General features: G+C 33.6%; 1 protein-coding gene across 1 annotated transcript in view; it reads left to right on the forward strand.

Annotated features, from left to right (window-relative positions):
* Nucleotides 1-12,688, forward strand: part of AGPS (alkylglycerone phosphate synthase) — a 142,390-nt gene that overhangs the window by 68,428 nt on the left and 61,274 nt on the right. The window contains exon 11 of the mRNA XM_082466714.1: nt 11,877-12,004. Coding sequence (XP_082322840.1) covers nt 11,877-12,004 — 128 coding nt within the window. The remainder of the gene's footprint in view (nt 1-11,876; nt 12,005-12,688) is intronic.

Here is a 12,688-nt window from a genome sequence, read left to right on the forward strand (position 1 = left end):
GCTTTTTTATGTTTTCAGAGCCAGCTTAGTCCTTTTGGTGTTATTTTATTTTTCTTTTAGAGTTTTTAATCAATTTCAGGAAGAGTAGCTGTTAAGGTTTAAAATGGTTTGCTTTTACATTTATTGGTATGGTATTTTCTAATCTCTGAATTATCAGGAGGAAAGGACTAATAACGTATTATCTTATTGCCTTGTGTTTCTATAATTATATCTTTTGTTATTTGCTACTTGGTTTTTGAAGAAGTGGAATTTAAAATTCTATTGATTCACATATCTTTTAAAACTTATGTTGGTCTTTTATTTTTTCACTACTTGAGTCATCTCCTTTGCTTGGTTACTTAATGCTGGGTAGATTAGAATGTAGTTCTTCATCTTATGCAAAACATTTAATTTCTCTACCTATGAGGGGGAAAAAACCACTAACCTTCCTTCTAGTTTGCAAACTAACTGTTATGTAGGCACTGTGAATTTTATGGATAAGGTGAAGGTGGGCATATTTTTCAATTCTTAGCATGGTAGAGAGGGATAGTTATCCTTTAAATTCAGAGAAATGAAAGTGTTTCCAAGTTACCAGAGGAACTCATTACTAAGTCAGAAGGTGGTGCAAGCTGTGAAAAGATTTTCAAAACATCTAGCTGTATTCATGGATAAAAGTGCACTTATGATAAACTAGGATGTTAGGGCAAAAATTCTAACTTTTGATGGTAACATCAAGGAAAAAATAAATTATGTGTCTTAGTGATGTACTAGAGGTCAACTCTTAAATTGATGACCAGTGGTATAGCTTAGATATTTTTCGTGATAATTAGTGACAAACCTCTGTCAAGGTGTTTCACCAATTTACTCTCTTACTCCTTTTCTGATCAGTGTACTCTTCTGTGGACAAACAGAGCTATACTTTTAATGAGAAAAATAAAATGTTAAATTCCTTTAAAATAATATAGTTCTCTAAAAAATATTATTTTGGAACTTCTTGTATTAATGCATCATCCAAGAGTTAACTGAAAGAATATAACTTTTTCCAGTCAAATGTCAAATTGAATAACAAATAGGTATTAAAACTGATAATTATTGATTTTACTATTGGTATATACATAGTTGGAGTCAACTCTGTAAATTATCTTTTCAAGTAGCTACATCAGACATTTTTTTCTCCCATCAATTAGTGTTTAAAAAATTCTGGTTGCTAGGTACTGTGCTGGCCCACTCAAGGACACAGGTAATAATTGACCATTAAAATTGAATAAGATAAATTCTATGATAGAAGTAAATGAAGGAGAAATACAGACAAAGGTCATGTTGATGGGTGCTTAGGAAGACTTCCGCAGAGGGCTTGTGCCTAAAGTGGTCCTTCAAGGATGATAATGAGAAAATAATTCTAGGCAGAGTTGAGGGAATAAGGTGGGGAGGGAGTTGCCCTACAGAGAGAACTAACTGCATATGAACAGGCTTAGAAGTGAGAAAGAGCTGTGACTGCCTCGTGAAGGTGCCAGTTTTTCAGTGTGACTGGAACTTAAGATTTAATTGTAGAGTGGAATTGACAGCAGGTCAGGGTGTGGAGTAGTAAGGGTTACAGGATGGCTGGAGAGATAATTTGGTCTTTTATCCCTTTTATAATAGTTTGAACTTTATCCAAAAGACTGGAGTACCTCCTTCAATAGTAAATTATTGTACGAATTTAAGGAAGGCAAACTCATTATTATAATAAAGTAAGCAAAGAAATACAGGTTATTAGAAACATATGTACAAGGGTAAGTTACTATATTTAAATGAGATTTTATTATAAATATCCATGCAAAATGCCATACTGATTTAAGAGCATGAACCTTGAAATCTTTCAGATCTGGATTTCAATCCTGGTTTTACCACTTATATTTCTGTGACTGTGTAAATCAGGTAGTTCTCTATGCCCAATGTCCTCAGCTGTAAAATGGGGATAATAAAAGTATCTATATTCAAAAACTTTTTGAGAGGGTCAAACGAAATTATGCTAAACAGTTTATAAGCACGTAGTAAGTACTCAACAAATGTTAAACTGTTGTGGCTGTGTATTATTTTGGCATCAGTGATCTTTATAAGTATATTTATGGTCCCTAATCCCCATTTCTGTATGTATGTGGATATAGAGTAATCTTAATATAGGCCAGGAGACAGCATGATGGAGAGTAAATTTATGTGAAATCATATTCTTTTATAATATGTATTTTCTCTTCTGTTTTGAACTATCTAAATAATAACCTCCTGCCTTAAATATGAATCATAAACTTTTCCTTGAGCTTTAGAACATACTTTCTTTTGTTATAGTTAAATCATTTGTTGACAACCTTGAAAGCATCACCATTATAAAAAAACCTATTTTCCCCCATCCTGCTAAGTTCCACATGTGATTAACCAAGTTAAGTTTAATGTTTTTATATTGTTTTGTGTTATGAATTTTTCATAATGGTTATTTTGACAAGCAGGTTCCTCCCATTTTAGATGTTATAGTATCATGATCAATTAATGAAAACTGTAATAAATAAAGCATTTGAAATGTTTTATAACTTATTTGCTCTTTTATTTGAAAAATAGCTAAAAGTACATTTTTTTTTAACTCGTTACCCACCCTTGTTTTAGCCTTTGCTCTAAAATGAAATAGATGAAAAGCTTACTATCAGTCCTTCTGTGTAGTTTTACTTCATCTTTTGGTTAAATAAAGCTCATCCTTTAGTAGATTCCTCAGGAAAGGCACATTCGTATATCCCATGAGTTCTGGAATGTTCTAAACTATTTTTCTATGACCTTGATACCTGCAGGACAGCTTGAGTGGCTTTAATATTCATGGGTCACACTTTTTTTCCTTGTTTTTTGAAAATACTATTCCACTGTTGCTTTGGTTTTGTATGTTGTTTTAAAGAAATCTAATGCCAATTCTCTTGACTTTTTGCCTGGAGGCAGTGAGGATTTTTTTTTTCTTTATCATTAAAGTTTACTTTTACAACTCAGAGTTGATTGTTGTGGGTCATTTTGCTCTGATACCCAGTGGACCCTTTCTCTGTGTATATGCTGGTCTTCTTTTATTTCTGTAAAGCTTTTCTTTGGATTGTAGTGTTAAATATTAGGGTTTTGGATTCCCTTCCCCCTGCTGTTTTGATTTTTCTTCTTCAGGGACACCAATTATACATTTGTCTGACTTTCTTTGCTTATTTTCCATTTCAACCATGATTTCTCTTTTTTTCTCAACTTCTTTCTTTATTTTATTTTCATTCTCTTGGTTATTTTCTTGCTTTTCTTCAATGCCCTGTATTAAATTTTCATTTGAATCTATTCTCTCTTCTCCTTTGGATACTTGTAACCCAGCCTTCATTTCTTTTATGTTCTGTTGTTCTATTTCTTCCCTGAGTTTGGTCATCTTTTATTTAATTTTATCTTGTTTTTTGTCCATTTATGTTTTTAGTGTTTATATTTCTAATTCAGCTATTTTTTCATATCCCCAAATGCTTGTTTGACAGTATTTAATTGAGTTTGAAATGTTGTTTTTACAGTTTACTTCAGGATCATGGTTGGTTTTGTGGGCGATACTTTTCATCAGCAGAAAAACTATTATTTCCATTTTCTGATGTTTTGCAGTAGTTTTGTATGGATTTGGTCTGCTTTTTTCTGTTCCTGTTTATTACTTGGAAAGAGTTCCTAGTTTGAGAGTGTTCTTTTCTGTCACTTCTACCCTCTTTTGTGCTATTTGCTTTATAGATGGTGGTGTTTTTGGTGGGAGAAGCCATGGCATGTCCTGTTTCTCTTTCATTTCTATCAGATCTTTAATTTTCCTCCTAATTTTATTCTTCCCCTCCACTGCCTTGTCTCCAAGGAGTACCACACTCCTCTAATTTGATGCTTCTTTGAAGATACTTCCCTTACTTCTCCAAGGGTGTCATTTCTGGTTCCTTCCATTTTTAAACCCCTCCTCATAGCCAGGGTTATGGATTATCAAGTCTTACACAGTATTTGGAGTTTATTGTTGCACTTTTGCTTTCTGGGGTGGATTTTGTCTTTGCTTACTTTTAGTCCTCTGCTACCCTCTACTCTTTCCTAGGGAGTCTTTTAAACCCCGCCTTACTCACTTTCTGCCCTTATAAACTTGTAGCAGCTGGAAGGCTGTAGAAGGTCTGTTGGAGTTTTTTCTTTTTATCTGTACTTATGGGTAATTAGAAAGTCATAGTGTTTTCTTATCTCCTTTTAATACTAAAGTGTATGTCCTGTGTGGTTTTATTTGTTTTCCTTGTTGATTTTCATGTTTGGGGGGAGGGGGGTAGAGGGAGAGGGAGGATTCAGAATCAAATGATTACCTTTCTTCTCAGTCCTGAGGTCACCTGAACATATATTTTCAAATTATGAAAGATTTTATGTATGTCAAGGAAATACTTGCATTTTGTATTAGCTAGTAGTTGAAGCTTTCAGTTTTCTTAAGAACACTATATTTGAAATTATAAAACAGAAAATTCTAAAATTTACAGCAACATATTTTTAATGAAACGGAAAGAAAAGTGAATGACATATAAGCCTCTATGATGTCACATTGCCATGGAGTTGTTTACAAACAATTATATAAACTGGATATAAAATATTGGTATAATGTGCATATAATCAAGTGATAAGTAATCTAAGTAGTTTTATATCACTCCACTGACATAAAGTTCCCAGAGCAAAAGAATCAATAAATATAATAAAGCCCAACGGAAGTGAGCCTTTCAATGAAGTGAATTTAGATGTAAACATTTATGATTGGATGAATTTGAATATAAGTCTGGATGGAAGAACTGCCTTGTGCCAGACTGCATTTGGGACTTGGATGGAGTTTCCTTTTACAGTGCAGACACCCCCAACCCCTAACCCCTACTGCAGAACTCATAGCTGGATAGTTGCACAGACTTGCCTTGGTCATTTCATTAACCTTTCAACAATGCAAAGTCTCATTTTACTAATTTTTATTTTTTAACCTTACTTATAGTGTTATGGTGGGTTTTACCACTTTAGAATGCCTGCTATATGTATGAGGCAATATGGGTGTACAGAAATTTAAGGCATGGTCACTTCTTACTAGTACCTTAGAATTTGGGTGTAGAATTAGAATTTTAAGGAAAGTTTGCCAATGTTTTATAACATATATTTTAAAATAAACTTTTTGAGTAAGTAATTACATGTACAAAGTTAAAATAGGTATATAAATGTACAAAATTCAAAAGGTACAAAAGATGTATAGGGGAAAATCTGCCTTCTATCCCTGTCTTTTAGGCATCTCCCTTGCCCAGAGTAAACACTTTTGCTGGTTTATAAGCATATATGTATGTGTTTTTAAAAACACAAATGGGAGTTTACTACTCTTTGATTTATACTTAATTTTATAACACTCACTTCAAATCATCACATTTAGAACCACTTCATTCTTTTTTGGCAGCTACCTGATATTCCATTGGTATGTACTCTGTTCTATTTAAGCAGACCCTCATTGACTGGCTTTTAAATGGTTTCTAATTTTTTCTTTGGATTATATTTAGGTTATATTATATGCGGTAATTTATAGAAATATTTTCAAATGGCTTTATTTCTGAGATGTAAAGAAATATTTCAGAAAAAGTCAGGAACTTGGAGTTTAATTTTATTTATTTTTTATTTTATTTTGTTTAAAGATTCTTTTTTTTTTTTAAATTTTTTCAAAATTTACTTATTTATTTTTGGCTGCATTGGTTCTTTCTTGCTGCGCGTGGGCTTTCTCTAGTTGCGATGAGTGGGGGCTACTCTTCGTTGTGGTGCGTGGGCTTCTCCTTGTGGTGGCTTCTCTTGTTGTGGAGCATGGGCTCTAGGCACACAGGCTTCAGTAGTTGTGGCACACGGGCTCAGTAGTTGTGGCTTGTGGGCTCTAGAGCACAGGCTCAGTATTTGGGGCGCACGGGCTTAGTTGCTCTGTGGCATGTGGGATCTTCCTGGACCAGGGCTCGAATCCTTGTCCCCTGCCTTGGCAGGCAGATTCTTAACCACTGCGCCACCAGGGAAGTCCCTGGAGTTTAATTTTAAATCGAGAAATTTTCCTGTCTAAAATCAAGGCGTATACTAACCTTCTTTTCTTTTCACAGTTTTCCCACTTGAGTTTATTTATTTATTTACTTTTTTATTGGAGAAAAATTGCTTTACAGTGTTGTGTTAGTTTCTGCTCTACAATGAAGTGAATCAGCTATATGTATACATGTATCCCCTCCCTCTTGGACCTCCCTCCCACCCCCACCCCCCAACTTTCTTTTCCTTAATGAATTTCAACCTGGTGACTTTTGAGTTTAAACAAGTATTTATTAAAGTTTTCTGTAATCTGCGGAGAGATTAGAATAAATAGAAAAGATGATTCATGCCTTTAGGAGCTTATGCCTGACAAATTTCAGTTTGTAGAAACAACTTTCAGCATGAGGTGTTAACTCTAAGACTACGAGGAGCTTCGAAAAATGTTGAAAAGAGAAGAAAAAAATTAGAAATAAGCTTAGGGATGGTGTCAGTATAGTGGCAGAAGAATTAGCAACTTTAAAAATTAAAGTGATACTACTTGTCTTGGTAAGAAAGAATAGGTGCAATAGATAATTCTGTGTTGGTGGATGAGAAGGCAGCATAGTCTGTCAGCCTTATGCCTCTTTCTGGCAAAGGTTTAGAGTTCTTTTAGACTCTTTCTGTAGCCTAAGATACCTGTTTCTAACAATACCCCTATTTCTAAAATGTATGGCTCATAGCTCCTTGTTTAAGAAGATAACTCTGAAGTTTCCTTTGTTTTATTGAGATATAATTTACATATCCTAAAATTCACCTGTTTAAAATGTATCCCTTAGAAAGGATAGTTCTTAGGGTTATTGTTTGAGATTTTTTGTGAGCTTAAGAGCGGTCCTCCCCACTGTTCCCCCCTACCCTAGTTTTATTGAGCAATAATTGACATACATCCCTGTATAAGTTTAAGGTGTACAGCATGATGGTTTGATTTACATATATTGTGAAATGATTACCACAATGTGTTTAGTTAACATCCATCATCTCATATAGATACAATAAAAAAAAAATGAAAAAAAATTTCTTCTTGTGATGAGAACTCTGAGGATCTACTCTCTTAACAACTTTCTTGTATATCATACAGCAGTGTTAACAGTAGTCATCGTGTTGTACATCACATCCCTGATACTTATTTATCTTATCACTGAAAGTTTGTACCTTTTGACCACCTTCCTCCCCCTACCCTCTGCCTTTGGTAACCACAAATCTGATGTCTTTTTCTGTGAGTTTGGTGTATTTTTATTGCTTGTTTATTTTTATTAGATTCCACATAAAAGTGAAATCATGTAATACTTGTCTTCCTCTATCTGACTTATTTAACTTACATAATGCCTTCAAGGTCTATCCATCTTGTCACAAATGGTGGGTGACATTTTTTCCTCATTTTTTTCCTCATTTTTTTTTATGCCTGAATAATACTCCATTGTATATATATACCACAACTTCTTTATCCATTCTTTCATCGATGAACACTTAGGTTGTTTCTGTAGTTGGCTATTGTAAATAATGCTGCTATGAACATGGGGGGTGCAAATATCTTTTTGAGTTAGTGTTTTTGTTTCTTTCAGATGTATTCCCAGAAGTGGAATTGCTGGTTCATATGGTAGTTCCATGTTTAATTTTTAGGAACCTTCATACTGTTTTCCATAGTGGCTGCACCGATTTATAATCCTACCAACAGTGCACAAGGGTTCCCTTTTCTCCATATCCATGCCAGCGTTTGTTATTTCTTATCTTTTTGATAATGGCCATTCTGGAAGGTGTGAGGTGATATCTCTTTGTGGTTTCAATTTGCCTTCCCCGAATGACTAGTGATGTTGAACATCTTTCCATGTACCTGTTGGCCATTTGTATATCTTCTTTGGAAAAATGTCTATTCAGGTCCTTTGCCTGTTTTTTTAATTGAATTATTTGTTTTTTGCTATTGAGTTATATGAGTTCTTTATATATTTTAGATATTAACTTCTTATCAGATAAATAGTTTGCATATATTTTTTCCAGTTCTCTAGGTTGTCTTTTCACTTTGTTTATGGTTTCTTTTGCTGTGCAGAAAGAATCTTTTTAGTTTGATGTAGTCCCACTTATTTGTTTTTTATTTTGTTGCTTGTGCTTTAGGTGTGATTTCCAAAAAATCATTACCAATACATATGTCAGAGAACTTTTCCCCTATGTTTTCTTCGGGGAGCTTCATGGTTTCAGATATTACATACAAGCCTTTAAACATTTGAGTTAATTTTTTTGAGTGGTGTAAGATAGGGGTCAGGTTTCATTCTTTTGCATGTCAATGTCCAGTTTTCCCAGCACCATTTATTAAAGAGACTGTGTTTTCGCCTTTGAGTACTATCAGCTCCTTTGTCAAATATTATATGACTGTATATGCTTGGGTTTATTTCTGGGCTCTTGATTCTGTTCCATTGATCTGTTTGTTTTTATTCCAGTACCATACTCTTTTAACTACTATAGCTTTAGAGTATAGCTTGAAATCAGTAAGTGTGATGCCTCCTGCTTTGTTTTTCTTTCTCAGGATTTCTTTGGCTATTTGGAGTCTTTTGTGGTTCCATATAAGTTTTAGGAGTTTTTTTTTTTTTTTTTTCCTGTAAAAAATGCCATTGGAATCTTGATGGGAATTGCATTGAGTCTATAGATGTCTCTTGGTAGTACTGACATTTTAACAATACTAAGTTTTTCAACCCATGAATGAACACAGGATACCTTTCCATTTACTTGTGTCTTCAATTTTTTTTTTTTTTTCATCAGTGTCTTAGTTTTCAGAGTAGAGATCTTTTACCTCCCTGGCTAAACTTATTCCTAAGTATTTTATTGCTTTTGATGTTCTTGTAAATGGGATCAATTTCTTTATCTCTCTTTCAGAAAATTCACTGTTAATGTGTAGAAACGCTTCTGATTTTTGTATGTTAATTTTGTGTCCTGCAACTGTACTGAATTTGCTGATTAGTTTGAATAGTTTTTTGGTTGACTTTAGGGTTTTCTCTATAGTTGTTCCTCAGTATCTGCAGGGGATTGCTTCCAGAAACCCCTGCAGATACCAGAATTTGCAGATGTTTATCTCTTATATAAAATGGCATAGTATAGCCAACCGTATATAAAATCATGTCGTCTACAAATAGAGACAGTTTTACTTCTTCCTTTCCAGTTTTTATGCCTTTTATTTTTTTCTCTTGCCTGATCGCTGTACCTAGGACTTCCAGTATCCCCAGGTTTCTACCATGCAAACAGCTGGCCTGCAATTTTGCCTATATCTCCAGTAAATTTACCTATGTCTTCCCAATTACCTTTTACCACATCCTCCACTGTTTTCAAGAGTATTCTTGAAACTTCTTGAACTTCTTGAACTTCTTCATGCTCTGTTGCAAATAATCTTCGAAAAAAAGATTGGGAGCTGTTTGATGGCTTATTTCTTCCTCTGGCAAAATCTCTGAGCTAAGGCTGTGGAGGTGGGTGTGGGGGCAGTGGCATGTTTTTCTCTGAGGACACCCTTACTTTAGAAACTAAGTGCTGGGGAGAAGGAGGAAGGAAAGTAGATCTTGGTTTGCTTCTCCTGGCAAGATACCAGCCCTTTACAAGCCAGGGCAAAGGGTTGGGACCATAGACTTAGTGCATCACTCAAAGTAGAGCCTCTGTCTCACCATTTTAGGCTGGGTGCAAGAAGTGAGCCCCTCCTCACCTCTTAGCTGCACTTGCCTAGAACTTAGTCTCAGGAAAGGTAGCTGAGGTAGAGTGTTACATGGAATAGGGTCAAAGGTTTTTCTGAAATTAAGAAAGTCTTCGTGTATCCATCCAAGAGAAAGGAAAACATATATACAAACTTGTACACCTATATTTGTAGTAGCATTATTCATAGTAGCCAAAATATGGAAACCTGTGGAACTTTCAGCCTCACCCCCTGACCTCTAGGGAGGGGAGGGGAGAGGAAAGGAGAGGAGAGGAGCAGCTGGAAGTGGAATTAGTCGCCCATGATCAGTGGTTTAGTCATCATGGCTGTGTAATGAAGCCTACATAAAAATCCCTAAATTATGAGTTTCAGAGGACTACTGGGTTGGTAAACACATGGAGGTGCTGGGAGGGTGGTGTATCTGGAGAGGGCATGGGAACTCTGCACCATTTCCCCCGTACTTTGTTCTGTGCATCTCTTCTGTTTGATTGTTCCTGAGTTGTTTCCTTTTATAACAAGCTGGTAATCGAGTTTAAAAAAAAAAAAAAAAAGTAGAAACCCAAATGTCCATACCATACAATAGAATAATATTCAGCAATTAAAAGGAATGAAGTACTTAGTACATGCTACAACATGGATGAACCTTGAAAACATTTAAGTGAAAGTAGTCAGTCACAAAAGGCCACATATTGTAAGATTCTATTTATACGAAATGCTCAATAGGCAAATTCCTAGAGACAAAGTATACTGGTGTTTGTCTAGGGCTGAGGTGTGTGGGGGGAAAATGGGTATGGGATTTATTTTTGGGGGGTGATGAAAATGTTGTAAACTTAGATTGTAGTGATAGTTGCATATATCTGTAAATAGTTTAAAACCATTGAATTTTACATTTTAAATGGGTGAATTTTATGGTCTGTGAATTGTATCTCAATAAAGATGCTAAAATAAAAGAGAAAGTCTAGTCACTCTTACTATCTTTTAAAATGTACAAGCCATATCTATCTTTTTATTCAAATATTAGTCAGGCCAACTTTGCAGAGCTTTTGTGATTTTACAAATCATAATAGGGTTGTATTTGCTATCTAAGTAGGAAATCATTTGTATATGTGACAAACATTGTGATATAATGTAGTTTACTCTTTGTGGACTCGTAGTTTTTAATCTTCTACAGTATTATGTATTAACATTTTATTTTAGGTATATTATAAATTTATTGGAAGCATTGATTTTTGTGATACTTTTAACTTATTTCTAGTGTTGTAATTAAGTTCTATAATTTCGGATTTCCCTTTTCTTTTTTTCATGATTCTCAGAAAATTTACTTAATAGTATTAATAATAATTCATATCATTTGTACATTAGAAAGCACTGATTTTGAATGCTTGGCTTTTTGAATACAATTATTTTTAACCATGTCTCTTCCAATATTTTAGCATAGCTATTTAGATCATGTAGTTATATTTAACTTGCATTTTTCCTCTGTGATTTGTCCTCCACTACTCCTCCATGTAATAAGGAAAAGGATATTTGTTTCATTGATGGTCCTCTTCTGCTAGCTATTTGTAACTATTTTGTCTCTGAAATATCTGTTTTCTTTTTTCTTCTAAGGGCATCTTAATATTGCCTTTGTCTTTTCTTCATGTGAATTCTTAGGAAAAAAGACAAAGTGTAATAGTCTCTCTAATTTCTTCTGTCAACTTAAATTCTCATAGAAAATTAGATTCTTTTTGCCCCAATAAATTGTTGTCATAGTAAAAATAGGTTCAACTATCAAAATATACTTTTGTTTGAATGCATATGAGATATAAAAACCTGTTGTTTTTCAGATTTAAATTTTAATAAGTTGTAATACTTTAAAAACTATTTAAAATTAACCTCTTTGGAGAAAGGTTACCTTAAAAATGTTTAAAAATATTTATACATAACTAAGAAAAATGTATTCCAAAAACTTTTTTTAGAAATTATAAGATTTGCTTAGATGTTTTTCTAGAAGGACTTGAGTAGCCATTATTCCCCACATAGAATAGATTAAATAGATTTAAATATGATTAATAGAATAAATTAGTAGAATAAATAGATAAAAGATTTAAATATGATTTAGAAAATTGGCATGTGATATATTGGATTATTCCCCCTTCTTTTTCAGGAACTCTTGGTGTGATAACAGAAGCTACAATAAAAATCAGACCAATCCCTGAATACCAAAAGTATGGCTCAGTAGCTTTCCCTAATTTTGAACGAGGAGTAGCCTGTTTAAGAGAAATTGCAAAACAGGTAAAAACAAAAACAAAAACCCACCCATATATATTTTTAAAATTCTGCTGCATAACTGATTTTGATATGTCACATATAGTCTTCATATTTAGTTGTGTTATATTTGTGATTTTTACCCAGTTCTATATGAAAAGGTAATGTTGTAAAATCATCCCTTTAAGTTCAGTTGCTATTTCTTTGAGTAATTATACACCTATTTCTTGGTTTAAAGAATGCTGTACAATTTTAAGACAAGGTAAGGTATGTACCTGAGTTGATGGCTTCAAATGTCTCTGCCTTTTATTGAATGTTTTCTTAAGTTATTTTTGGGTAAGATATTTTGTGATTAATTGCAGTAATATTGCATTTTTCTTAAGATATTTATTGAAATTAAAATAATTGGCTGAATATCAGTGGCCCCAAAATACAGAAATTAAATATAAGTAATCAAACTTTATCAGTTCTTAGAATGTGCTGCTACTAGGCCTTACTTGTTTTTTAATATTTCCTAAGCTATATGTTAAATTAAGTAATATAGTATAACATAATACAAGATATTTAGATATAAGCTAAGAAGAATTCCCACTTTCCCCTTCTTTAAAAAAAGGGATATATTGTCAAGGGTTTTAAAAAGACTAAATAATGCCAAGTAATTTTATTTCTGCGTTAGTTATGTGTATCAGTGTGGGAATTCTTGGGTTTCTT

Source organism: Balaenoptera physalus (genome assembly GCF_965194825.1).
Source record: "Balaenoptera physalus genome assembly, chromosome: 6".
NCBI classification, from domain to species: Eukaryota; Metazoa; Chordata; class Mammalia; order Artiodactyla; family Balaenopteridae; genus Balaenoptera; species Balaenoptera physalus.